The 27,350-nt window shown below is 42.0% G+C and overlaps 1 protein-coding gene across 1 annotated transcript in view; it reads left to right on the forward strand.

Annotated features, from left to right (window-relative positions):
- FMO4 (flavin containing dimethylaniline monoxygenase 4) overlaps positions 1-25,039 on the forward strand; it is a 31,552-nt gene extending 6,513 nt beyond the window's left edge. The window contains exons 4-9 of the mRNA XM_052653900.1: positions 12,944-13,086; positions 14,207-14,406; positions 14,674-14,682; positions 15,531-15,883; positions 18,504-18,573; positions 24,637-25,039. Of these exons, the coding sequence (XP_052509860.1) occupies positions 12,944-13,086; positions 14,207-14,406; positions 14,674-14,682; positions 15,531-15,883; positions 18,504-18,573; positions 24,637-25,039 (1,178 nt within the window). The remainder of the gene's footprint in view (positions 1-12,943; positions 13,087-14,206; positions 14,407-14,673; positions 14,683-15,530; positions 15,884-18,503; positions 18,574-24,636) is intronic.
- The last annotated feature ends 2,311 nt before the right edge of the window (positions 25,040-27,350 follow it).

Below are 27,350 nucleotides of genomic sequence, written 5' to 3' on the forward strand. Positions count from 1 at the left end.
TAAGTTTTATCATGCCTGTCTGATTCAAGTTTAGTGATCACATAGGGCTCAAAACCATCAGATCTGTCATGAAAAAGGATAGGCTCTGAATTTTATCATTAAATTACAGGTCATTTGAATCAGAAGTGAACTGAAATTCAATAACTTAAAGGAAGTGACAGTATAAGGAAATTTGACAGAATTTTTTTAAGGAACTAGCCCAGAAATTATACATATAAGGAAATATTGTCACCCTTCAAGGTAGTCATTTCAGACTTCCCAAGTGGTCCAGTGGTTGGGAATCTGCCTGCCAAAGCAGGGGAATGGATTTGATCCCCGCTCCGGGAATATCCCATGTGCTGCGGGGCAACTAAAAGCCCACACATCACAACTACTGAAGCCCGCGCATCTAGAGCCCAGGCTCCACAACAAGTGAAGCCACTGCAATGAGAAGCCTGCGCACTGCATCCAGATAGTAGCCATTCTCACCGCAACTAGAGAAAGCCCACCTGCAGCAATGAAGATCCAGCACAGCCAAAAATAAAATTAATTAGTTTTTTTTAAAAATCATCACAATAAGAATTCATCCACCTCCTAAACTATCCACACAAAGCAGTTTTAGAAATTCCCCTTTGTAAATGCTTTTGATTCAATAGCACATTCTTTTTAATATACTCACAATTGGCAAAACTCCATCGTTTGAGGTCAAATGAGGATTACTAAAATGTAGCAAAGCTACTCTTCTTCTGTTACTTATAAGTGGCCCTAAAGGCAGTGGAGTATGAATTTTTGAAACTTCTCTGAGGAATGAAAAGAACTTTTAAGAAAAGAAGATGTAAAGAACAAAGTTTGCAAGCCTTAGCCAATAAAATATGAAATAAATCTGATGAACATAATCTCAAATTAACAAGATATTCTATTTTTTAAATGTGTTAGGGATCGAGGGAGACTTCAATATATAATTTTGCAATGAAGCAATGTTGTAAATAGTGGGCCAGCTTCAGGCTTGCTGTTAATCTAGGGGCTAAACAGACAATCACCTGGTACTAAAGGAATATCTAACTGCTGACTCATAACAATGTTTCTATGGGGAAAACTTTAATCAGAGAGGTAGGGGAGGAATTATCGTAATAGAAATATTGAGGTCCACCTCTGCTGCTGCTGCTGCTGCTAAGTCGCTTCAGTCGTGTCTGACTCTGTGCAACCCCATAGATGGCAGCCCACCAGGCTCCCCCGTCCCTGGGATTCTCCAGGCAAGAGTACTGGAGTGGGGTGCCATTGCCTTCTCCAATACATGAAGGTGAAAAGTGAAAGTGAAGTCGCTCAGTTGTGTCTGACTCTTAGCGGCCCCATGGACTGCAGCCCACCAGGCTCCTCTGTCCATGGATTTTCCAGGCAAGAGTACTGGAGTGGGGTGCCATTGCCTTCTCTGAGGTCCCCTCTATTTTGCCCTAAAACCCAGATATTGGTGAAGGAAGAAACTCTCACATACAGATTTTAGAGACTTGTCCTGAGAGGGGTTTTGGTTTATGTCCAGACTTTGGAAGAGTCTGTTACATGGAACAGCAGGACAGATAATCCCAATTTCCTCCATGTTTCCAGAGTGAGGTACCTTGGTGAGTGGATATGGTGTAAGGTTTCTGGGAAGTTCCGGTTTGCTGAGTCAGACACAACTCAACGACCAAACAATAACAACAATGGTTCCCTGCAGACAATGGCCCTGGATAAGCAGCATTTAGCATGATGGTTATGAACAAAGTTCTGGATCCAGACTGTGGTGCTATTTGCATAATCTTGGATAAACATAACCTGCCTAAGCCTCAGCAAAGTGGAAATACAAATTCCCATTTCAGAATATTGATGAGGATTAAATGTGAAATACTATGAAATTTAACCCCAAAGGAAAAAATAACCCAAAATATTGCACCTAGTTGGTGAATGGCAGGCAGAAACAGAATGTAAATCTGTTTCCTGTATGCAGATTCTATGATTTGACACTGATACAACAGGGCCTCTTCATACCTGGGCTAGACCAATACAACAATGAGACCCTAAAATCTAATAAATAATTTTGGCTCCTTCTTGGGTCCTTCAAAACATTATATGACAAACATGATTGTTTCCCAGAACATTGGCTTGCTTTATTACTGTTGTTGCTCTTGTTTTAGATATCTTAAAATACCAAGGGGGAAAAAGGGGGTGGGATGAACTGGGAGATTGAAATTGACATATATACACTATTGATACTATATATTAAATAGATAACTAATGAGAACCTACTGCATAGCTCAGGGAACTCTCCTCTTACTCTGTGCTCTGTCGTGACTTAAATGGGAAGGAAATCCAAAAAGGAGGGGTATATGTATGTGTATAGTTGATTTGGGCTTCCCAGGTTACACTAGTGGTAAAGAACCCACCTGCCAATGCAGGAGACATAAGAGACATGGGTTCTATCCCTGGGTCAGGAAGATCCCTGGAGGAAGGCATGGCAACCCACTCCAGTATTCTTGCCTGGGAAGTTCCACGGACTGAGGAGCCTGGCAGGCTACAGTTCATGGGACAACTGAGCGACTTTCACATGACATGACATAGCTGATTCACTTTGCTGTAAGGTAGAAGCTAACAACATTGTAAAGCAACTATACTCCAATAAAAAGTTTTATAAAACAAAATTTAAAAATAAAACAGTATAATACGGAGCCTACAATAAACTCTCTGTAAACAACAGCTACTACTGTTATGAATCATGTCCTTTTTGGTAAGTTATTATCCACTATCTGAAAACTGCTTGAAAGAAACATGTGATTCCCCAGATTAAGAAGTGTTTCTCCCTCTTAGTTAAGTTATAACCCTGGCCTCAGTTATAACCTCAGAGAGCTGGACCCTCCCAGAGCCCACACAGGAATCACAGGACAGGCAGCACAAAGTCCAGCTCTGCAGGTCACCTCTCATCATTCTTCTCTCTCTCACACTCAGAAGTTGTGTAAGAGTGACTCTTTAAACACATCAGTTGTAATCATTAGTTACAGATTAATGATCACAAATGCCTAGTTATATTTAATCAAGTATTAACAAAGGTCATTGAACTTTGTCAGCGGTGTACATGGACTTCAAATGCCTGGTCTTCCTTCTCCTAAGGTAGTCGCTAAGCATTTTCCAATACATAACATTAGGGTGATAAGTCTAAGATGAATAAACCACAGCAGCCAAGTACTCCAGAGATATTTGGTGACAAGGCAAACCAAGCCTTATACCCCTCAGCAGAACCCCTTTTTCTGAATTAGTTGCTTTGATTTACCAAATAGATTCCTTTGAAGGGAAGGGTATTGCATTATTGACATAATCATTGATTTAGAATTATCTATGCATTCTACACTTTTTCTTGGGTGCCCTACTCAAGTAGGCAGTTATGGAGAATCTATTATTTGAAAAGCATTGTGTTAGATACATACAAAATCTATGAACCAAGGTCGAGCCTTCAGCAAGCTTCTCTCCAGCCAAACCCCAGTAAATGGCTTGAAGCCCCACTCTCTAATGCGTTTGAGGCACAGGCTTTTCCCTCTTCTTGAAACTCTCTAGTGCTCCCCTTTTCAAATTCCTAATCATCTTTCTAATGGCATTCTTTGGGAAAAAAAATTCACCTCCTCCAGGATGCCTGCCCTGGTTCAGTCCAGGCTGATGCCCCATGGGAGCCATTGTAACACCTCTTGTTCTGTGAAGCAGTATAGAAGCATTCTTGTCAGCTGAGCCCCAGGGGCAGATGACCTGACTTCTCCAGGCACTGCTACTTACTGTATGGCCTTGGGCAAGTTGCTTAACCTCTCTGTGTCATTTTCTCAGCATTAGTAAAACTGAATCATAATATTGTTCACTTTGTAGGGTTGTTGTGAAGTTTAAATTAATTAACATATATAAAGTCCTTAGCAGAGTGTCTGGGACTTGCTAGTAAGGGCTGAATAAATACTAGTTATCTATTGTCTATTTACCTATTTCTTGCTCAAGGATGAACTCCTTGAGTTTAGAGACTGCCTTTTATCCTCACATCTCCTAAGCCTAAAACAGGAAACAGTGCCTTGAGTTGTACAATGTTGAAAGTAAAGGTCATGTAAGGTAGTTATTAACCAATTGTGTTTTGTCTTGTAACGTGCCTGCAGGACTCATCTGTGGGGCTTGTCCTTCTCCTGCCCTTGGTTGCAATTGCAGGCTATTCCCACCAATTTTCTCCTCACTCTCAAATAATAAAAAGTCCTCTGTCATCTTTTTTTTTTTTAATTTTTATTTTTTGTCTTTGCCACATAGCATGCAGAATCTTAGTTCCTTAACCAGGGACAGGGATCAAACCCATGCCCCCTGTAGTGAAAGCAGAGTCCTAACCACTGGACCTCCAGGGAATTCCCCCAACTTCTCATTTTTATAACTGAAATATTCTATGTTGTGTAATAGTAAAAACTTGCAGTTACCTGTAATGGTGAGGTTTCTCCCCTTCCTCAGCCGGTGCCTGCTTTGTGCTGACTGTGGCCGTGGGAAAGAGATGGTGTGCTTGCCTACTCTCTTCCTCTGACTGTTCCTGTCTGTTCCTCTCTGACTCTCTTCCTCCTGCAAGTCCTTTGCCCACCTGCTCCAGTCTCTGGCACTTCCAGAATTGAAGTCAGGGGAAGGACATGAAGAAGTACAGGGGCAGGAAAGTTCTTTATTGACTGGCACCAATGAGGTGCTAGTTCTCTCAGCCCTCGGGGGTGTTTAAGATCCATGCTTTGTGGGGTTCTCTCCAAGGCTCTGCTCCAGAGACTAGCCAGCCCCACTACTAAGGATCTCTCAGTGCAGCCCCTGTTAATAGACCAAGCACTCTGGGGCTGCCCAGTTGACAAGTCCTTCAATCCTAGCTTCTCCCCAGGTCATCTCCATACAAACTAGGTTAAGGTCTCATTGTCAGTCCAGATGGCTACCATGTGCAAAGTCCCTTTAAACTGCCATCACACAGGCTCTCTCCTACATAACTTTCATCTGGTCCACACGAAACATGCATTCCACACTGTCAGCATTTAAAAGAAAAACTTGTTACCAGTGCAGCAAGTTTTTCCACCACCCCTTGCAGGCAACTGCTGTCACAACCTGTCAAGCATGGGCCACACACCAGTCTCTGTGCTCCATAGATTCCAAGGGTCGAGGTCATACAGGGGTCTCCCGGAAGCCCCTCAAATCTGGCTTCATGTCAAGGGGACCGAAGATGCAACAGCGCTTTAAATCCTTTCCTGAAAGTCTCCTGTTTCCAACCCCTGGCCACTTCGACTCAATCCTTGAAAGTGAGTAAGGGGCTAAGGATGACAGAACTGGTCTGCATACACCTGTGCAAATTCTGCCTAGCTGGTTTAGCAGGGCCCTAGAAATGTGGCAACTATTGCATTTTGTTTTCAGCTTTGGGGTCCTCAGCAGGCAAAGACTCCCAATTAAAATACTATGTTTTATATAGTAGCTCTTCAATAAATGTAATTGAGTAAATGAATGAATCAGTGACTGGAGAATGATAAGGTGAGACAGTCTTATCTTTTTACATGAAAATTGCAGAAGTACTTGAAGTATTAGGGTGAGAGGCTGAGGAGTCCTCTAAAGTGCAGAGCCCCCCTTTCTGATTCTTTGTCCTCTCACCAATCAGTGGGTCTGAAGATCGCTGGCCCCATGGCTCTTGTTCCCTCTGCCACCTCTCATAATTTCCATTGCTGCCTCTGTGACCACTGACCCTTTCTAACTGGTCCCCAAGAAGGGTCCTCCTGCCTGGTGTGGCTTGGAGCCTAGAGACCAAATTCGGTTCAGAAGCACAGGAGGCTTTACTCTTTGATTGCAGAATGGAAAGGAGTGCGATCTGGCTGTAGAGAATAGCTCTCCAGGAAGGATCGATCGTGGGCGGGGCTGCTTTGTAGAGTTCTGTAGTGGGGAGGGGGTGGAGTTCTCCCCAGACAGGTACAGGCGTGATGTTCACGCTCCAGCTCCAGATTGCAGGGCACAGCAGCACTTCTGCACGAGGCCCACCACCGCCACCATTTTGAATTCAGTGATGTGCACATGCTTCTGCATACACCCTGGCGCTGAGGAATCTGCACAGTTTAGGAGTGTGTTAGTCGCTCACTCATGTCCAACTCTGTGTGACCCCCTGGACTGTAGCCTACCAGGCTCCTCTGGCCATGGGATTCTCCAGGCAAGAATACTGGAGTGGGGTACCATGCCCTCCTCCAGGAGATCTTCCAGACCCAGGGGTCTCCCACATTGCAGGCAGATTCTTTACCATCTGAGCCACTGGGGAAACCCTTTTCATACTAGGAGCTCAGGTCTAAAGGGCCAGGTTTGAGGCCTCTGCATGTGGCATCCTGTGAGCAAGTGACACTAGACTAAGCATAAAGGAGAAAAAAACAAGATTAGACTTTATCACCCAGAATGGGCTCTGCCAACCACACATCCCTCCTCTGTCTTTTGTCCTGTTCCTCATCCTTGAGAGGTATTAGGGGCTCAGGTCTGTCTTCTGTGATTGCTTCCTGTTAATTCCAGGCATCCTCACAACCCCGAGTAAAGGACCAGAGCTTCTTTCCAGCTGCCTTTAGATGTGTTGATGGTCACCAGGCCTCAACCCTAACTGTTCATATCACTGAGCGACCATTTGTCTAACCTTTTGGAGACAGAGGACACCAGACAATTTAACATACATGGCCCAAGTATTAGCAAGAGCAAATTTTTCCTAATAATGCAAGTGTCTAGGTCTTTTGCCTGTAGGCAAGCATCCCCCAATGTGGAGGCTCATTGCTGTGGCCTCAGTTTTCCTGGCCATAGTCTGTTGTTTTCTGGAAGAGAAGCTTCAGTTCAGAGAGAGGTTCAATTGAGTAGGCTGGGGGCGGGGTGGGGAGGGGGGGGGGGGTCTGTTGCCCCGGGGTGTCCTTCCACAGATTGGGGCTCGGGAACCTCTTCACTCAAGGGTGATGTGCCCATGGGGTGGTCCCCTGCAACTTCAGGGCAGAGTGTGGGTGTTAGGATCACCAAGTGGGGTCTCTTCCACTTAGGACTGAGCTGGTCTTGCAGGCTGCTGGTTTTCCAGGTTTTTAGGTGCACCCAGTCTCTTAACCAGAATGGGTAGAGAGCCAGGCCGGTGGGTGGGGTAATCACCTGGTTACCTACCTGGAGGGCATACTAGAGTTGTTCCATTTCAAGTTAAGGTTTCCCTTCTTTGGGGCTGGGGCAGGGGTGGGGGCGGTGGTGGCGGGTACTGGGTGGGTCTACCACACTTGAGTTCAAATGCACTTAACTCTAACTTATCCCTTGGGGCTAACCACATAGGGAGTGGGCAATTGGAAGCTACCTAATCCAGTTTTCTTGAGCTTCCTGACACAGCTTGGCTAAGGCCCATTTCAAGCTCTGTTTAGATCTTTCTACTCTCTCCAACAGTTAAGGCCTCCAAGCTAAAAGCAGGATTTGCCCATTGCACTCATTATCCCTTTCATCATTTGAGACACAAGGACCCTGGGAGCCCAAACCTGGGAATTATTTCTGTTAATAACGCTTCTGTGTGTGTATGCTCAGTTGCTCAGTCATGTCTGACTCTTTGCAGGCCCAGGGACTGAAGCCCGCCAGGCTCTTCTGTCCATGGAATTTTCCAGATAAGAATACTGGAGCAGGTTGCCATTTCCTACTCCAGGGGACCTTCCTGACCCAGTGATTGAACCCACGTCTCTTGCCTCCTGCATTGGCAGGCGGATTCTTTACCACTAGTGCCACCTGGGGAGCCCTAATAATGCTTCTATCCACCCCGAAAAAGAGGCTACTCGCACCAAGAGATAGCTGAAACTGCTGGGTACTCTCTCCATGACAGTGAAATCAGCCCCCCGGTCTTCCCCAGGACATGTTCCTCGGGTCTGAACAGGCCTGATCTGGGGACCTCTGAGGGGTCTGGTGTTGGGGTTGTTCATTGTGCAGATGGGGCAGGTCTCAACTATCTGACTGACTATACTTCTCGTGCCAGAAGTGACCATGAACTCAGAGAACCAATTATATACCCGGAGTGAGTTCCTTGATGAGCCCCCTGATGGTTTGAGAAGCTGCAGTTTGGGAAAAGAACTATTGCCTGTGTTCATTACCTAGCCAGCCATGGCCTCCTAGATCTCTAGTGAATCCCCATTTCCAGGTGCGTCTAATTCTTCCTTTGTGCAGACTGAGGAATAATTGGATGGATCTGGCCTCTGAGGAATGGGGATGTGGGGGAATAGTTGCCAGGTTATTGGTTCTGGGTCCGCACTTTGGGCACTTGCACTCGTCTTGTTGTTTCCCTTTATCACCTCTGCATTCTTCTCTTGGTGACCTCTACAGTGAGTCACTGCCATGTTTTTTGGAAGCTATACTGCTTCAATATGCTTAAGCCATTTTCACCTGTTTATTCTCTGCAGCAGACATGCCTCTTTCCTTCCAAATAGCCCCATGTGTGTAGGATGGCATACACATCCTGGGATTCTGTGTGAACATAAAGATCTTCCCCGTCCCAAAGGCTCCAGCAAGGCCTTTTTGACAGAAGTCCCTGGGGGTAGGCTTCTCGCCTCTAAGACATAGGCCTGGGAGGTCTCTGCCTATCCTGCCAGGCTTTTTCCGTCTCTCATAAAACTGCTCCTGTCCATGAATCATTCCTCTTTGGCATGTGGGAGAGGCTCATTTCCTGGGTCGGGGCAACTGGAATAGATCATCTACGGCTTCTGTGTAATAATGCTCCAGGGCCCTGTTTCTGTGGGTAGCAGGGTAGCAGGATTTAGCCTGTCAGTTTCTTATGGTAACTACTGGATTGTCTAAAAGCATAGCCTGAACTTGAATTGACTTTCTGGGGACTAGCCAAAGTCTAAATCTGGTATGGCGTTCATATAGTGATCAGCTGACCAAATGTTAACTTTTCAGCTTCCTTTAGCCAGGTTATAGTAGCTGCTGCTGCTGGGAGGCAAGGAAGCCACCTCTTAGCAGTTTGATCTAATTGTTTAGAGATATAAGCAACCACCTGAGTAAGGGGTCCCCAGTTTTTGAGCAAATACCCCAAAGATGATTCCCTTTATCTTATGAATGTAAAGGTCAAAAGAGTTTAGCTAAATTTTAGAGAGCCAGAACAGGGGCGTAAAGTAATTACATTTTCAGTTCTTGAAAGATCTTTTCACATTCTGAATTGCATTCAAAAAAATCATCCTTTGTTTTCATAGAGTCCCAGCTATTAGACCACAGTTAGGAATCCAGACGTGGCAAAACCCAGCCATCCCCGGACAAACCCCTAAGCTATCTTCTAGTTTTAGGAGGGGCGAGGCTGCCAATGCTTTCTACACTTCTCTTACCTTCTGTAGGAATGAAGCCTAGGGGTCACCCTAGTGTGTGGTATTTGAGCCTTTTTCTTGGATACCTTATATTCGTTATCCCCCAGGTGGTTCAAGGCAGTTACAGTATTTTTATCAAAGGCCTCCTCAGTAGGGCTGACAATCAGAATTTTGTCTACATGGGAGGAGTGTTGGTGTAGATCTTTTAGGTCTTTAGTTAAAGTCTATCCAAAGATGGTGGAGGAATTTTTGACCCTTTAAGGCAGGACTGCCCAGCAGTATTATTGTTTTCAATACATGTAAAGCATCTTCTAAATCTGATACAGAATTCCAGGTCCCAGGGGACAGTAGAGTAACCACCAGTGTGTAGTATTAAAGACTCAGTTCACTTCAGTTCAGTTCAGTCACTCAGTTCTGTCCAACTCTTTGTGACCCCGTGAATCACAGCACACCAGGCCTCCCTGTCCATCACCAACTCCCGGAGTTCACTCAAACTCATGTCCATCATTTTGGTGATACCATCCAGTCATCTCCTCCTCTGTCGTCCCCTTCTCCTCCTGCCCCCAATCCCTCCCAGCATCAGAGTCTTTTCCAATGAGTCAACTCTTCACATGAGGTGGTCAAAGTACTGGAATTTCAGCTTCAGCATCACTCCTTCCAAAGAACACCCAGGACTGATATCCTTTAGAATGGACTGGTTGGATCTCCTTGCAGTCCAAGGGACTCTCAAGAGTCTTCTCCAACACCACAGTTCAAAAGCATCAATTCTTTGGCGCTCAGCTTTCTTCACAGTAGATGTATATCCTTGGTGGCTTCACTGATTGCCCTGAGGTCCTGTACCATATGTTATTTCCCACTGGGTGTCTTTAGGAGGAGAATGGAGGTATTATATGCTGCTAGGCATGTTCTAATAAGGCCCTGGACAATTAGGCCATGTGACAGGGCAGTACCGAACAAGATTTCCCAAGGGAGGGGGTACTGTTTTCTATTTGGCCATTTATATATACATTTTAGATGGATTATCATGAAACTGGCTCCTGCAGCTTATCCCACCCATCCCTGGGCTCAGACCTCAGATTTATTTCAAGGAGATTAACTTGCTCTGTCTGGGAAGGTTTGTCATCAGCCATTATTAACACTATCATCTTGTGCCCTGTGTCTAAGGGGACACCAATCTCCAATTTGTTTCCCATTAGGTGTATAGTAGCCCCCAATTTATTAAGATATTCCTTCCTGGTAGGAGTATGGGGTGTGTGGGAACATACAGAAAGGAGTGGGTGAGCCTATGTTTTCCCACTTTACATTCTGATGGTCCTATGAATACCCATTCATGAGCCTTCCCTGATAGCCCCATAATTCTACACATCTTGTGACTGAGTGTTCCTGATTTGATGTTCAGAACTGAGTAGGTAGCACCAGTGTCAACTAAGAATTTGACAGGCTTTCTCTCTCTGTCAAATGTCCACTGGGGCTCCTGGGGGTCAGCTGGAGTGCCAGCTTAGCAGCTCCCTGCCCCCATCATTCTTCTTTTGTTTGGCATTCCAGTCCCATGACTCAGGATAAGTGGTAGTATAGATTTGGAGGCATTACCTGAAGCACCTGAAGGAATGCCAAAGATTTTCTGTAGACTCTTGACTGATTTCCCTAATCTTATTCCAAAGCACAGGTTTCTTTCCTACAGAAACACTCCTGAGTCAGGGGGTGATACTCAGAAACTTCCAGTTCTGCAGGATGCACCCTAATGAGCTGTCCTTCCATATGGCAGACATTTGGTTCCCCATAACTTAGATGTTCTGTTTTGGGTTTGTTTCAAACTATCAAGGGGAGCAGTTGAAGTGATTTGTTGGCACACAAATTCCACATGATTTGACATAAAAAGACTACAACTACTACTAAGACTTCCAGTTCAGCAAATTTGGAACCAGCACCAAACTGTTAATGGATTTCTCAAAAGACTAAAATGGGAGGTGTCAATATGGCCTGGACTCCAATCTAACTGGGGGTTAGACTGACCCTTTTGAGTCAGTCCCCAACAATATTCCTGCCCCAAATCATTCAAGCCAATAAGAACGAGACCAAGTTAGATCAAAAGCAAAAGTAAGTTTTATTCTCTCATCAGAGAATGGAGATGTGTGAGACTGTGCTCTCAAGAACATCTTTCCCCAACAGGCCAGCTCTGGGGCTGCTTTATCGGTACCTCATCAGTAGGAAAGAGTGTGGAGTTCTTAAGGGTCAGGCACAGCCGTGCTGCTCATGGCTTCAGATCGTAGTGCCCAGTGCAGCATCTCTGCCCATGGTACCCTGCCACCATCTCGAATTGAGGCATCCTGCACAGCACTTCTGCACATGTTCTGCTGAGCTAAAGGATGAGGCACAGCCTTTTCACACTAGGAACTCTAGTCTGAAATGCTGGGTACAAGGCCTCTGAACAGGATATCCTATAATCAAGTGAAACTAGACTAAGTACAAAGGAAAAGAAAAAGGTTAGACTTTATTACTCAGATTCTACTTTTATTTCTTGGGAATTGTTAATGGACTTTGCCAGTGATGGCCACCACTGTAAATAGCTCTGCTTCCACTGTTACCACAATTCTTAGTTTTCTATGAACCCACAATTTATGTCTGTTATAGATGCCAATAAGATAACTACCAAAAAAAAAAAGATCAAGAGAAGAAATATTTGGTAGCCCTTTTCATATACAGTATATAAATATCATAATAGTGATACTTCTATTGACGATGTTTGGAGCTTGAAAGATCAGTGAGAAATACAAATATGAATAACAAAAGAATAAAGTATAAATAAGCATACAGTATAATAAAACAGCAAGTGTATGAGTGCATGCTCAGTTGTGTCCAACTCTTTGCAATGCCATGAACTGTAGCACACCAGCTCCTCTTTCCATGAGATTTCCCAGGCAAGAATACTGGAGTGGGTTGCCATTTCCTACTCCAGGGATCTTTCCAACCCAGAGACTGAACCCAAGTTGGCAGGCAGATTCTTTACCACTGAGCCACCTGGAAAGCTCAATAAGTGTGTGATAAAACACAAAGTAAAGTAAGCACTAAGTAACAAGCCTAAATAACAAGAGTAATTATTTACATGAAAACATGCTACAAAATTTCTTTTTGCAAAAAAGGAGTTTTAATTCAATGTGTAAATATGTTATTAATGTATTCATAAATCACATTCTGATAGAATATACTGTTGGATAAAATAAAGCATCAACAATTTATTGGGTTGTCCAGTAAGTTTGTTTGGGTTTTTCCCTACAATCATGCAGAAAAACCCAAATGAACTTGGCCAACCCAATGCTTCTTGTCTAGGATGTTCAGGGTCATGCATGAGATGTTTCTTATTATCGTCTACAGTAAGCTTGATTTCCCTAAGTAATTGCTTTAAAATGGAACACACAGAAATATAAGTTCTCCTATGTTTTTATCAAGGCATTTTGTACTGTACCAATATCTGGGCTTACAGAATCCAGTGGGCTAGCAGATGGTATACTGATTCTACTTCCTGCAATTGGCACCAGAAGCAAAGGGCTGCCATATTTCCGAGATGTCCCTTTTCCCAAAGATCCTATGCCTGCCAACTAAAGGAGTCATAACTCTAGATATTTCTGATCCCTCCTTCCCCTCAGGAATCCATAGGTTTAAAGGCCAGATCCTACACAGCCAAGAGTACAAGATGCCAGCAGGCTTTCAGGGCAAACGCGTCTTAGTGATCGGTCTTGGAAACACTGGAGGAGACGTTGCAGTGGAGCTCAGTCGAACCGCATCTCAGGTACATCATCTCTGAATCTGCACTCCCGCCCCTAGATGACTTCTGGTGTCCGGAAGGTGGTATTCAAGGGTATAAAACACACTGGCCAAAATATGTGGAAATTATGTGGAACTGCTGAATTCCACATTTGCTAAATTATGTGGAAACAGGGTAAATGGGAAAAGAAAACCTTGAAAATCCATAAAGCCTTTCGTAATGCATGCTTTACACAACTGAACCATCTCCAGGAAGGGTCAAGGAAAACTGTATGGATGCCAAACCACTAGGTATTTTTCAGAGGAGCTCCTGAAACAAGGTCAAATGGACAAATTGCTCTGCCCACATCAACTATCTTTCTTTTACATACTCTCAGTAATTCTGGAAAAACTCCCACATACAAAGAGAAAGGGGAGTTTGTTTTCTGAACATCTCTTCAATTAGAAATCAGATTTATACTTTGTTTTGTGGTAAAAGCACCTCTTACTTTGCCCAAGATGTATACATAATGATTTTAGAAATCCCAAGCAGAGGTACACCAATTAGAAATCTTCCACTTTATCATAAGTTATAGAACAATGATTAGATGTGGAAATAGTAGATTTTTATTTAATTCAGTTAAAATTGCTATCTCAAAACTCACTTTAAATTCCATATTATTTATGTAAAAAATTGCCTGATAAACAGTATGTATCTACTATTCTTTAAACATGATAAGAATATTTAACTGATACATAGATTAGTCAAAGTGATTTATGAAAACAATAACAGCGGTTGGAATAACTAGTCATTTGTAGATAGTGTTAGTCACTCAGTCATGTCCTACTCTTTGCAACCCCATGGACTATAGACCACCAGGCTCCTTTGTCCATGGAATTCTCCAGCCAAGAACACTGGAGCAGGCTGCCGTTCCCTTCTCCAGTGGATCTGCCTGACCAAGGGATCAAACCTGGGTCTCCTGCATTGCAGGCAGATTCTTTACCAACTGAGCACCAGGGAAGCCCAGTCATTTGTAGATCTGTGTACAAATTCACTAGTCCTCTGTTGTTATAAGACCAGAATGTTATAAGACCATTTAAAATATATTGGAGAAAAATACTACAAAATGATATACATGTATTTAGTGTTCTTGCCTTATTTTTAGGTCTTTCTCAGTACTAGAACTGGTACCTGGGTTATCAACCGCTCTTCAGATGGGGGCTACCCATTTAATATGATGGTTACAAGAAGACACCATAATTTTATTGCACAAGTTCTGCCCTCCTGTATTCTGAAGTGGATTCAAGAGAGGCACCTCAATAAAAGATTTGACCATGCGAATTATGGACTAAATATTACTAAGGGGTATTGAATTATATTTTTAATTAATGGTAAAGTTGTTTAATCAATATTTCTCATTCTCTTTAATTCAGATCTTAAAATGTTCAATAATTGTGACTTTGCCTTCTTTTATCCTTTTCTAAGCTTATTTTCTTAAGACAATGTCCATCAGTACCACAGAAGGTCTTGAAATAGGAGTATTCTCTGTCTGCTAGCAGACTAGTAAATGAAGAAAATGAAGGATGGAAACTTTATTTCCAGTTTGAAAATCAGGATTAAATTGGCCTTGAGTATTCTCAGGTTGGCTACCATTCACAAGTAAATGACAGCACCAGTGAGTACAGACGGCTAGCTCTCACTAACCTTTAATAAATGTCCACACTGGCTGAATGATTAGAGGTATGAATTGCCAAAAGGACTTCCTAGAATTATATATTTTAATATACATCTGTGTAGACACATTGGCAAGGAAAAAGAAAACCTTGGAAATGCATATAAAGTTATGATTTTTATTAAATGCTTGACCCAAATAGTTTATCTTTGGTAAGATGGCTTTCACTTATGGAAAAAATGAATAACAATGAATGATTCAATATATAAATTTTATAGACATCATGTCTGCTGCAGTTAGGTAGAATGATGCTCATAATGAAAATATGAAAATGTTCATAATGAAAATATGTTCACTATGAAAATCCATTAGTAAATAGATACAATTTTTTTAATCCAAAAAGTTTTTTGCAATTTCCTCTTTGCCAAATGTCAATCTTTTAAGGCCTGGGTGATGTGAGATCCAAAACTGATTATCAAATGGATTGTCATATACTTGATCCTGACATTGCTCCAGAAATTAATTCCAAGAGAGAGAGAATTTTAAACCCCACAGGGGAAAAATAGGTTTAGTCAATTTCTACATGCCTTCTACTGGGAGCAGGAAAACAAAGCTTGTTATAGAAAGAGCAAGTGACAACTTGAGAATTGACACTTGCTGTCAAGTGACAACTTGAGAATTGACAACTTTGAATTAGACATTGGTCGGTTTACTCCCTTGACTTGGCAGATAATTATTTTGAACTGACTAAATAAATCATTTGCTGAATGTCTCATAAAAATAGCTACAGTGAATAATTTTCTCCTCTGTGTCAAAGGAAAAAACCAAAAAAGATTGTGAATGATGAGCTGCCAACCTGTATCCTCTGTGGGACAGTCACTATTAAAACCAGCGTGAAGGAGTTTACAGAAACCTCTGCTGTCTTTGAAGATGGGACAGTGGAAGAAAACATTGATGTTGTGATCTTCACTACAGGATACACGTATTCTTTCCCCTTTTTTGAAGAACCTCTCAAAACCCTTTGTACAAAGAAGATCTTCCTATATAAGCTGGTCTTCCCCTCAAACCTAGAGAAGACAACATTAGCTATGATTGGCTTCATCAGCCTTACAGGATCCATCTTAGCAGGCACAGAGCTCCAAGCACGATGGGCCACAAGAGTATTCAAAGGTACCTGGACTCTACTTAAAGCCCTGTGTGAACAACTGAGTCTTGAAATCAGTCCCCTGAGATTTATCTAAAATCCAACAAATGTGAGCTAAAGTACCATAAAATATCCAAAAAAAAATTTAATGAAGAATTCATTTTCTATGCATGTAATATTATGGTGACTGTGCTTATATCAGTAATGTGAGTGGAAAAAGATTTGACTCTGTGGATAGGATAAATCTGGACAACAGAATAATCACACTTGCTGAGGAAGTACTCAGGATCCCGTTTTATTCTGCTGTAGTCAAATCTAGTCTAGTCTATTTACTCCTGTCTTCCCATTTATCACTAGCAGTAGAGTTTTATATTGCTTCTTAAGAAAGATATTGGGAGTAATATACACTGTGAATAAAGTTGGGGTCTAACAAGGTAGTGACTTTTAAGAAATGCTCATAAAAACTGTAGACATTGGGCACTAATGGCTGTCAGTTATCACTGTCAGAACACAGGTGACAGAGTCAGGGCTGCCAGAGTCCAATCCCAGTCCAATCCCAACTCATTAGCCTTGCAAGAACCTCTTTAAATCTCAGCCCCTTTGTTAAAATGGGAATAACAAAACCTCTTTCATAAGGGTTTTGTAAAATGAATAATGTCTACAAAGCAGTTAACACAGTACTTGGCACAGAGTAAATGCTCATTAACTGATAGCTGTTATTCTTACTTTTTCTATTGTTATCATACCTCTCCAGGGCAAGTTTTAGATTCGTAAGCATTGTAAAGAATTGGGTTTGTATTATTACATTTGTATAATTATAAATAATAATCACAGTTGAGCCAATAGTTTGTTCGTTAGCAGAATTTTGCCCTTCATGAATAAAAATCATCAATAATTTATAAATAGCATATAATACAGTATTAAGTAGTACTGACTTCTCTCATACTGCACAAATGTAGTGTATATCAACTATACTTTAAAATGTTCTCCTAAATTGACAGACATGGTATTTTAATGGGGTGGGGGGGGTGGAGTGGAGGGAGGAGAAGGTGATTAGGAATCTCATTTATTTGTATTACACTAAAAATCCCATGGCCTTTTATTAAACTATCCAAATGATTATTTAAGGCAAATTAAAGTGCTTTTACAGCATTTTCCAATTATATTAAAAACACAGAAGACTCTTAAGTACCTGGGTTTGGGGAAGAGGTTTAATTATTTTTTTTAATTGGAGAATAATTGCTTTACAATGTTGTGTTTGTTTCTGCCATACAACACTATGAGTCAGCCATAAGTATACATATATTCTCTCCCTCTTGAGCCTCCCTCCAACCCCCTCAACCCCATCCCACCCCTCTAGGTTGTCACAGAGCACCAAGATGAGTGCCAGTTCCCACTGGCAAATTCCCACTAGCAATCTGTTTTACATATGATAATATATGTTTCAGTGCTATTCTCTCAATTCGTCCCACCCTCTTCCCCTGCTGTGTCCACAAGTCTGTTCTCTATGTGTTCCATTCCTACTCCAAAAATAGGTTCATCAGTACCAATTTTCTAGATTCCATATATATGAGTTAATATACAATATTTGTTTCTCTCTTTCTGACTTCCTTCACTCTGTATAACAGGTTTCAGGTTCATCCACCTGGGCTGGGATGATCCCCTGGAGGAAGGCATGGCAACCCACTCCAATATTCCTGCCTGGAGAATCCTATGGATAGAGGAGCCTGGTGGGCTACAGTCCAAGGGTCACAAGAGTCAGACATGACTGAAGCAACTTGACATGCACACATGCACCTCACTAGAGCTGATGCAAATTCATTCCTTTTCATGGCTGAGTAATATTCCATTGTATATATGTACCACAAATTCTTTATCCATTCATCTATCAATGGACATCTAGATTGCTTCTGTGTCCTAGCTATTGTAAATATGCTGCAGTGAACATTGGGGTACATGGGTACATGTGTCTTTTTTTGAATTATATTACCTGAGTTTTTAAAGTATTTTATAGTGAGCTCAAAAATGCTTATGAGAATGATAGAGCTGACAAAACAAAACTTGATTAGATCACACCACAGTAGTGATTGCACGCCTCTCCAGAGACCCTGCAAGAGACCAGGTACCACCAAGTGAAGTCTTTATAGCTTTATACAGGATGCAATGATCCCAGTGGCAAGTACACTCCAGGGCTGAGTCAGAGCTTTCTCATGTAGATTAGTGAGTACCCAGGTTAAGTGAGTTCAGAGAGGAATTTTACCTCCAGAAAATTATCCTCTGTGCTCTATTCCCACTCTGTACTGTGTGCTGTGCTAAGTCACTCAGTCGTGTGTGACTCCTTGCGACCCCAGGGACTATAGCCTGCTAGGCTCCTCTGTCCATGAAATTCTCCAGGCAAGAATACCAGAGTGGGTTTCCATGCCTTCCTCCAGGGAATCTTCCGACCCAGGGATCAAACCCACATCTCTTGCAGCTCCTGCATTGCAAGCAGATTCTTTACCACCTTGGGAAAGCCCCAGTCCCATTCTAAGCTATTGCAATCACATGTTCTGAGGTTGGAGCAGTGGGAGGCCAGAAATGAAGGGGAAGAGAACTCAAAGGAAGAGCCACATGTGACTTTGATGTTGTTTCTGGCTTTTCTCACAGGACTCTGTAAGATACCACCATCTCAAAAACTGATGGCTGAGGCTATGAAGAAGGAGCAGCTCCTAGAAAGGTATGAAATATACCCTGCTACAGGGAAAATTTACCATTATAAATTTGGGAAGCAGTGGGGCAGGTTAGAAATAATTGCATTATGAGCCAAAAGAATATAATTTTAGTGCTAACTCTTCCACCAGCTAGATTTGTGGTCCAGTGGTTAAGACTCCGTGCTTTCACTGCAGGGGGCATGAGTCCCATCTCTGGTCAGGGAACTGGGATCCCTGCATGCCACACAGTGTAGTCAAAAAAAAAAAAAAATTGATTTTTGGCTTTAGATGATGTGCCTGGTGGGGACATCAGGTCGCCTCAGCAGAACACAGAACCTGGCCCTAGACAATGGCAATCCTTTGTTTACTTGGTCCCCAAACCCTGTTCTCTTTGTTCTCCTACTTCTCAGGCTATTCTTTCTCTATATTTACAAGTGTCTCCTCTTCCTCACTCCTAAACATTGGTGAACCCCAACCTTAATCCTCAAACCTCTTCTTACTTCTGTTAACACTAGTAGGTAACCTCACCAAGCCTGTGGCTTTAAATGACATCGTGTACTCATGGCTCCCAAACTTGGGTCTCTAACCCAGATCTCTCCTTGGAACTCCAAATCCTAAACCAACTCCCTCTAGGTATCTCCACTTAGAAATGTAACAGGTATCTCAAAATTTAAAAAAAAAAAAAAAAAACATTTTATTTATGTATTTGGCTGCCTCAGGTTTTCATCGTGGCACACAGGATCTTCATTGCATCATATGAGATCTTTCGCTGTGGCACGTGGGCTTTGTTCCTCTGTGACTTGTGGTATCTTAGTTCCCTGACCAGGGATTGAACCTGTGTCCCCTGCTTTTCAAGGCAGATTCTTAACCACTGGACCACCAGGAAAGTCCTGGTATCTCCAATTTAACATGTCTAGAAACTAACCCTCAACCTCCACCTGCACATGGGCTACTCTGAGACTTTCCCCTTCTTGGTCAGTGGGTACTTATTCCAGTTGAACAGTCAAAAACCTTGGAGTGATCTTTTTTCCTCTTTTTCTTTCACATCCTCAGCAAATACTGTTAACTCTTACCTTCAGATAAATTCAGAATCCAGACCCCTCTGACTACCCTGGCTGCTAACCACCCCAGAACAGGCCACTGTGGTCTCTCACCAGGACACTTGCTGTCACCTCTTACCTGGTCTCTGTGCCTCCTCTCTTCTCTTCTATGGTCTACTCTTGACTCCACATAAGAGTGACCAATGCCACATTGCTCTTCTGTTGAAAACCCCCTGCTTCCCATTTCACTCCCCAAAACTTCCTGCGGCTCTGCACCCATCCAGGCAACAGCTCTGTCTATGCCCTCAGTGTCTCCTGTTCTCCCCCCTTACCCAAACTGCTCCAGTCCCTCCAGACAGCTCCCTGGGCTTCAGGCACGCCTCGGAACCTTTGCACTTACTCTGCCTGGAATGTTCTGCCCCCTACCCCATACCTGTTGGCTCACTCTGTTCAAATATCCTCTCATAGAGAGACGCCTTCTCTGGGAACACTGCATGAATGGGAACTCACCCATTCTCATCGTCTTTCCCCTTTCCCCTTCTTTGAATGTCTTCCTAATTCCTCTTACTACTTGATATATTCTATATCTGTTTGGCTGGGGGTTTGTTGTTGCTTTTTTTATTTGTTTTTCACTGTGCCAAGTGGCATACGGGATCTTAGTTACCTGACCAGGAATAGAACCTGTGCCCCCTATAGAGGGAGAACTGACTCTTAACCACTGACCAGCAGGAAAGTCGCTGGCTGGGTTTTTCATAGCCTGCTGCTCTGCCTGTTGGACTGTAAGTTTCTTGACAGCAAAGACTTTGTTTTACTCACTGTTGGAGTCCCAACACCTAGGATAATGCCTGTCATGTGACAGACACTTAAGATTGATTGACTGATTGAAGGAATGAATGAATAAGTGAAAGAATGACATTGGCACATCATGAAAATTTATGAATAACAGAAATAGATAGGGATAGAACATTCCTATACACTGTACATTTGACCCTTGAACAATACAGGTTTGAACTGCATGGGTCCACTTATACGCAGATTTATATATATATATATATATATAGGAAAAATTGAGGGAGGTTTGTGACAATTTGAAAACACTTGCAGATAAATCATGAAGCCTAGAAATATTTAAAAAAATTAATAAAAAGTTAGATATGTCATGAATGTGTAAAATATAGGTAGATATTAGTCTATTTTATCGTTTACTGCCATCAAGTATACAAAAATCTATTATAAAACTTAAAATTTATCAAAACTTACACACATAAACATAGATCATACATTGTGCCATTCACAAGCAAGAGAAATATAAGCAAGTGTAAAGCATGCATGCATGCTCAGTCACTCAGTCGTGTCTGACTCTTTGTGACCCCATAGACTGCATCCCTCCAGCCTCCTCTGTCCGTGGGATTATCCCAGCAAGAATACTGGAGTAGGCTGTCATCTCCTCTTCTAGGGGATCTTCTCAAACCCATGGGATCAAACCCGTGTTTTCTGCATTGGCAGGTAGACTCTTTACCACTGAGCCACATGGGAAGCCCAAACAGGGTAAAGATGCAGTGTTAAATCATAACAGCATAAAATTAACTGTAGCACTACTGCAGTAATTTCATAGCTACCTTCTGTTGCTGTTGTGATGAGCTCAGGTGTTTCACATAGCTGCTTAATATGTCATATGACACTAATCACCTCCGCATGAACACTTGACTCTCCAGCAAATTTCGTATCACAGTAAAAAGTGATCTCTCACATTTCTCATGTATTTTCCATCGTGATTAAGTGCAATAATGTAAACCTTGAATCATAACACGGGACCCATTAGAGTGCCACTAGTGATGCTGGAAGTGCTCCCAAGAAGCAGAAAAAAGTCCTGAATTTACAAGAAAAAGTTGAATTGCTCAACATGTACTATAGACTGAGGTCTGCAGCTGCAGTGGCCTGTCATTTCACAATAAATGAATTCAGCATAAGGACCATTATGAAAAAGAAAATTTGTGAAGCCATCACTGTACCTGTGCCAGCAGGCATGAAAACCTTGCACTTTTTGTGAAATACTTTTTCATCTTGTGTTGAAAATGCAGCTTTTATGTGTGTGCAGGATTGCTATAAGAAAGGCATACTTATAGACTTTTATAGATTTGAAAAATAGTGAAGTCATTATATGACAACTGAAAGCAAAAGAAACGTGAAGTATTTAATGCTTGAGAAGGATGGTTTCCTGATTTTAGAAAGCAGGGTCTTTAAAAATAAATGTCAAGATAATAGGAGGAGCAGCTTCTGTTGACCAAGAGGAAGCACACAGAGTTCCAGGATGCCGTTAAGACCGTCACTGGAGAAAAAGGGTATCTGCCTGAAACAGTGTTTTATGCAGACAAAAGTGCCCTATCCTGGGAATGGCAGATAGCAGAATGCCACAAAAGACATTTATTATTAAAGGGGAAAACTGAGCGTGAGAATTTAAGGCAGGAAAGCATAGGCTAACTCTCCATTCATGTGTAAATGCAGTTGGGTTTATGGTCATATTAGTTGTTCAGTCGTGTCTGAACACGCCTGCCAGGCTCCTCTATCCATGGAATTCTCCAGACAAGAATACTGGAGTAGGTTGCCATTCCTTTCTCTAGGGGATGGGTTCACAGTCAGGACTTCCCTTAACTGTAAAACTGCTAACCCCCCAGCCTTGAAGGGAAAAGATAAATACCAGCTACCCGTCTTTTCATTGTACACAAGAAGGCCTGGACAATGACAACCCTTTTTCCGGATTAGTTCCTTCACTACTCTGTCCCTAAAATCAGAAAGTACCTTGCCAATAAGTGACTGTCTTTGAAAGTTCTTTCGATATTGGAAAATCCCCTGGCCACCCAGAACACAAAGCATCTGAAGTGCTCTATGGAAATGATTGTCAGTGCTATGGAAGAGAATCCCAATAGAGAAAATATCATGAAAGCCTGGAAGGATTACACTTTTGAAGATGCCATCATTGTTATAGAAAAAGCTATGAAAGCCACCAGGCCTGAAACAATGAATTCCTGCTAGAGAAAACTGTGTCCAGATGTTGTGTGTGACTTTGCAGGGTTTACAACAAAGCCAGTCAAGGAAATCCTGAAAGAGAATGTAGATATGGGAGGGGAAAAAAAAAAGGTTGGGAGTGAAGGCTTTCAAGATAAGGATTTTAGAGAAATTCGAGAGCTAATAGACCCCATGCCAGAGGAATTAACAGAAGACAATTTGATAGGGGGATGAGTGCTTCCAAACCAGGGCAAGAGGCTGAGGAAGAAGACATAGGAGAAGCAGTGCCAGAAAGCAAACTGACATCAGACAATCCAGCAAAAGGATTCCAGTTATTTAAGACTGACTTTGACTTCTTTTACAGCATGGACCCTTCTATGATATAGGCAATGAAACTACAGCAAGCGATGGAAGAAAAGTTGGTATCATACAGAAACATTTTTAAGAAAAGTAAAAAGGCAAAAAAGTCAGACAGAAATTATAGTGTATTGCCATAACGTTACACAAGTATTTCCATAAAGTTACACCACATGTGCTTGTCTCTCCAGCCTCCCCTTCCACCTCCTCACCTCTTCTCCCTCTGCCACCCTGAGACAGCAAGATCAACCCCTTATCTTCCTCCTCCTCAGCCTACTCAATGTGAAGACGACAAGGATAAAGACCTTTATGATGATCCACTTCCTCTTAATGAATAGTAAATAATCATCATACCCCACTGTTAATAATTTATCTGTTGTGTATGTGTCTTGATGTGAAAATCTAAAACCTGCACAGCAAGAACTGAATGAGAAGTTTTTGTGTCATCATCGTCATCACTGCTTAAGTATTTATCATATAGAACTTGATGTGTAAGATTTGTAGGGAGTGGATAGCCCATCCTTACTAGGCATAAGGTGAGTGACATTTACAGTAATATAAAATTAATAATGTGTTAGCTTTCTTATTGGTTTCTAACTTTGCTTTCAAAGAATTATATTACTATACAATATGCCTCTTTCTTTTATATTTGGAGAACAGTCCATCATCACAGGTAAGTGGGATTTTTTTAATGTAACGATGTTTCCAATACACTATGAATATGACTATAATACCATATACCATAAAAATTTTATAATGAGTATTCATTATTATATAGGCTAGGCTTCCATGAAACAATCATATTGCTACTGCTTCTTCATTATCAAGGTATGATTCATTATCCTTGTAAATAAATATGAATTTCTTCTTCACATTATCTTTTCATTTTTGATGTCCAGTGTTAGGAATACAAATGACATCTACGGTGTTTTGTATCATATAAGACAATATTGATGTAGGTACTGATAGATGAGTCATCTTATAAACAGACAACATAAACTTATGGTATTGATGAGTACAGTACAGTCCTGTAAATATATTTTCTCTTCCTTATGATTTTCTTAATATCATTTTCTTTTCTCAGTTTACTCTAAGAATACAGCATAGGATCATATAACATACAAAATATGCGTTAACCTGTTTATGCTATCAGTATGGCCTTTAGTTTACTAATAATTTATTAGTAGTTAGGTTTGAGGGGAATCAAGTTTCACTTAGATTTTCAATTATCCAGAGGACTGATACCCCTAACCCCTCATTGTTCAAGGGTCAACTGTACTTATATCTGTGTCATGTTCAGTTCTGTTATACCCAGTATGACCCTCTCAACTCACAATTAACATCAATAAAAATAATTCAGGTGGTTATATATGTGATGCTTTCTGATGATCTTTATTTGTTCAATAACTGTGGTATCTGGACTGATCTGATTTTACCCTCATATCAAATTCAAGAACCTGAAACATTATTTAAAGCTCCTCTTTGCATTGTCTTCTTCTGCCATCTCCTTTAACAAAATTAATTACACTCACAAATACCCTATGGAAATAAACTCCTTTTATTTTTTCTCTCCAACATAGGAAAACATTCCCAACATGGTTTGACTCCAGTAAAAAGAAACAAAATGGTGGGAGGTGGGGAAACTCATAACTTGAAAATCAAGTGATCCATCTTCTTCCCTCTCAGGGGTTTGATGAAAGATCCCGGTGTAGACAAAGCTGACTACATTTCCTACCTGGATGACCTCGCTTCCTTCATAGGCGTAAAGCCCAACATCCCACTTCTGTTCATCAAGGATCCCAAACTAGCATGGGAAGTTTTCTTTGGACCATGTACTCCTTACCAGTATCGCCTAATGGGCCCCGGGAAATGGGATGGAGCCCGAAATGCCATCTTGACCCAGTGGGACAGGACACTGAAACCCTTAAAAACTCGAACCATTCCTGGTTCCTTCAAACCTGCCTCCACGTCACATTATTTGAAAGCCTGGGTGGCACCTATACTGCTTGCTTCCCTTCTACTGATCTACAAATCTTCAATTTTTTTGAAACTGGTGCCAGAAAAACTACAGGACAGGTTATCCCCTTAATTAACAAGTATTTGGTGAGGATAAATCTGATGGGTTATGAGGATTGTCCCCAGTCATATTAATTCTGTTCCCAAATATCTTGTGTTTTCCCCCTCTCTCTCCATCATTGCTGTTATCATCCAAGTTTAGGTCTAATCATCTCTTACCTGAATTACTGTTCTGTCTTCCTCTCAAGTCTCAGTACCTCCTTTCTTGCCTCCTTTACTTAAGCAGTTGTTCTAAAATAAAAAATACTGTCATCGTTTCCATCAAGATCTTGGTAGGAACAAGATAGAACTCAAATTAGGCAATTTGTGGAAACTTTAATATAAAGATTATGTCCAATGGTTTGAGCAGAGTGTAGGGAAATCAGAAGTAGAATGAAATACTTCCAGACTAGTAACCATGAGATGCTTTTACCATCCATAGTTTTTCTATTGAGGCAAAGGGAGAACAAATATGAATAAGAGAGTGAGATTATGTGGAGAGGACCACCTCTCAAGAGCTGTGATCTCCAGCTCACCACTGAAGGCAGTCCATGGTGACCCCAAGAGTACAGAGCTAGGGAAATTCATTTCCTAATCTTACGTTCTTCCCTCCCTCTGATCTTCTGCCCATGCTTCTCAATGGCCTAACCCAACCAAAATTCAGAAGGCAACATTACTGACTATTGTGGATTTAATTGCATTCATTCCCCCCCAAATATAGTCAAGTTCTAACCTCTGGTACCTGTGAATGGTGCCAGAGGTAACTTACTTGGAAATAGAAAGTGAAAGGACGAAAGTGAAGGCGCTCAGTCATGTCCGACTTTGTGACCCCATGGACTGTGTAGCCTACCAGGTTCCTCCATTCATGGGATTTTCCAGGCAAGAATACTGGAGTGGGTTGCCATTGCAAATGTACATAAGTTGGAAATAAGATCTTTGCAAATGTACATAAGTTGAGATCATACTGAAACAGGGTGAGCTAGATCCAATATAAAAAAAGGATCCTTATAAAAAGAGGATAAAGCTGCTTCCTGGCAATCTAGTGACTAAGACTCCAGGCTCCCAATGCAGGGGGCCCAGGTTCGATCCCTGGTCAGGGAATTAGATTCCATATCCCTCAACTGAAGATCTCGCATACTGCAATTAAGACCCAGTGCAGCCAAATAAATAAAATGTTTATAGAGAGAGGATAAGACACAGAGACACAGTCATAGTAGAGAATACCATGTGAAGACAGGCAGAAGCTGGAATGATGCATCTACACACTAAGGAGCGCCAAGCAAGCAAACACCGAAAGAGACACAGAACAGGTTCTCTCTCAAAATCCACAGAAGAAAAAAGCCCTGTCAACAACAATTCCAGAATCCTAGCCTCCAGAGCTGTGAAAGAAGAAGCCACCCACTCTGCTACGGCAATCCTAGGATACGATGCACCAACTGATGTTTCCTGTGGAGGTCAGCCTCCTAGGCCACAGGGTAGAGCAAAGGTGATGGAGGGTGTATGTGGAAGGACAACCAGAAAGGATCCAGAGCAGACGTGTTGCTTTCCAGTTTAAAAATCCTTCAAAGTCTCTCCCTGGATTAGAGATAATAAATTCCTTAGCCCTGAAGAGGAGACTCTTCCTGATCTGAGTCCACTTGCCCAGGTAACCAGAATCCTGGGCTGTAGCTACCCCTCCTCTTCAAAATCCTACCATCTAGCACTCATACCTCCTCACTTTGGCATAAGCTGTTGCCTTTTCCAGCTACTCAAATTCACACCTGTCTTTCTAGGGCAAGCTTGATTATCTCCCTTTATGAAGCCTTCTCTGAGTCCCCAAAGCAGAGCTGACTGCCACTACATAATGACTGGGCTTCCCTGGTGGCTCAGCTGGTGAAGAATCTGCTCACAATGCAAGGGATCCAGGTTCAATTCCTGGATTGGGAAGATTCCCAGGAGACGGGCATGGCAACTCACTCCTGTATTCTTGCCTGGAGAATTCCATGGACAGAGGAACCTGTTGGGCTACAGATCGTGGGGTTGCAGAAGAGTTGCACATGACTGAGTAACACTTTCACTTTCTTCCACTTTTCATGACTGCCATCTCACACACCACTCCATCATTTTTCTGTTCTTATTATAACATTAGTGTAATTTTCTTTTTGTGTCCGTCTCCAAATAAATGCTGGGTTTTTGAGAGGAACCATCATCTTGTTTAGCTAAAACACTGCCTGATAAAAATACTGCAAAATAAATATTTGATGACTAAACAGTGGCTTCACTGGCTGGCATTCCTTGTCTCTCTTCTACCCACATTCTTTTCTTCTGCCAACTTGATAAATTACTTCAGACTACTTCAGCTCTGC

This window comes from Budorcas taxicolor, chromosome 16 (assembly GCF_023091745.1).
Source record: "Budorcas taxicolor isolate Tak-1 chromosome 16, Takin1.1, whole genome shotgun sequence".
Classification (NCBI taxonomy): domain Eukaryota; kingdom Metazoa; phylum Chordata; class Mammalia; order Artiodactyla; family Bovidae; genus Budorcas; species Budorcas taxicolor.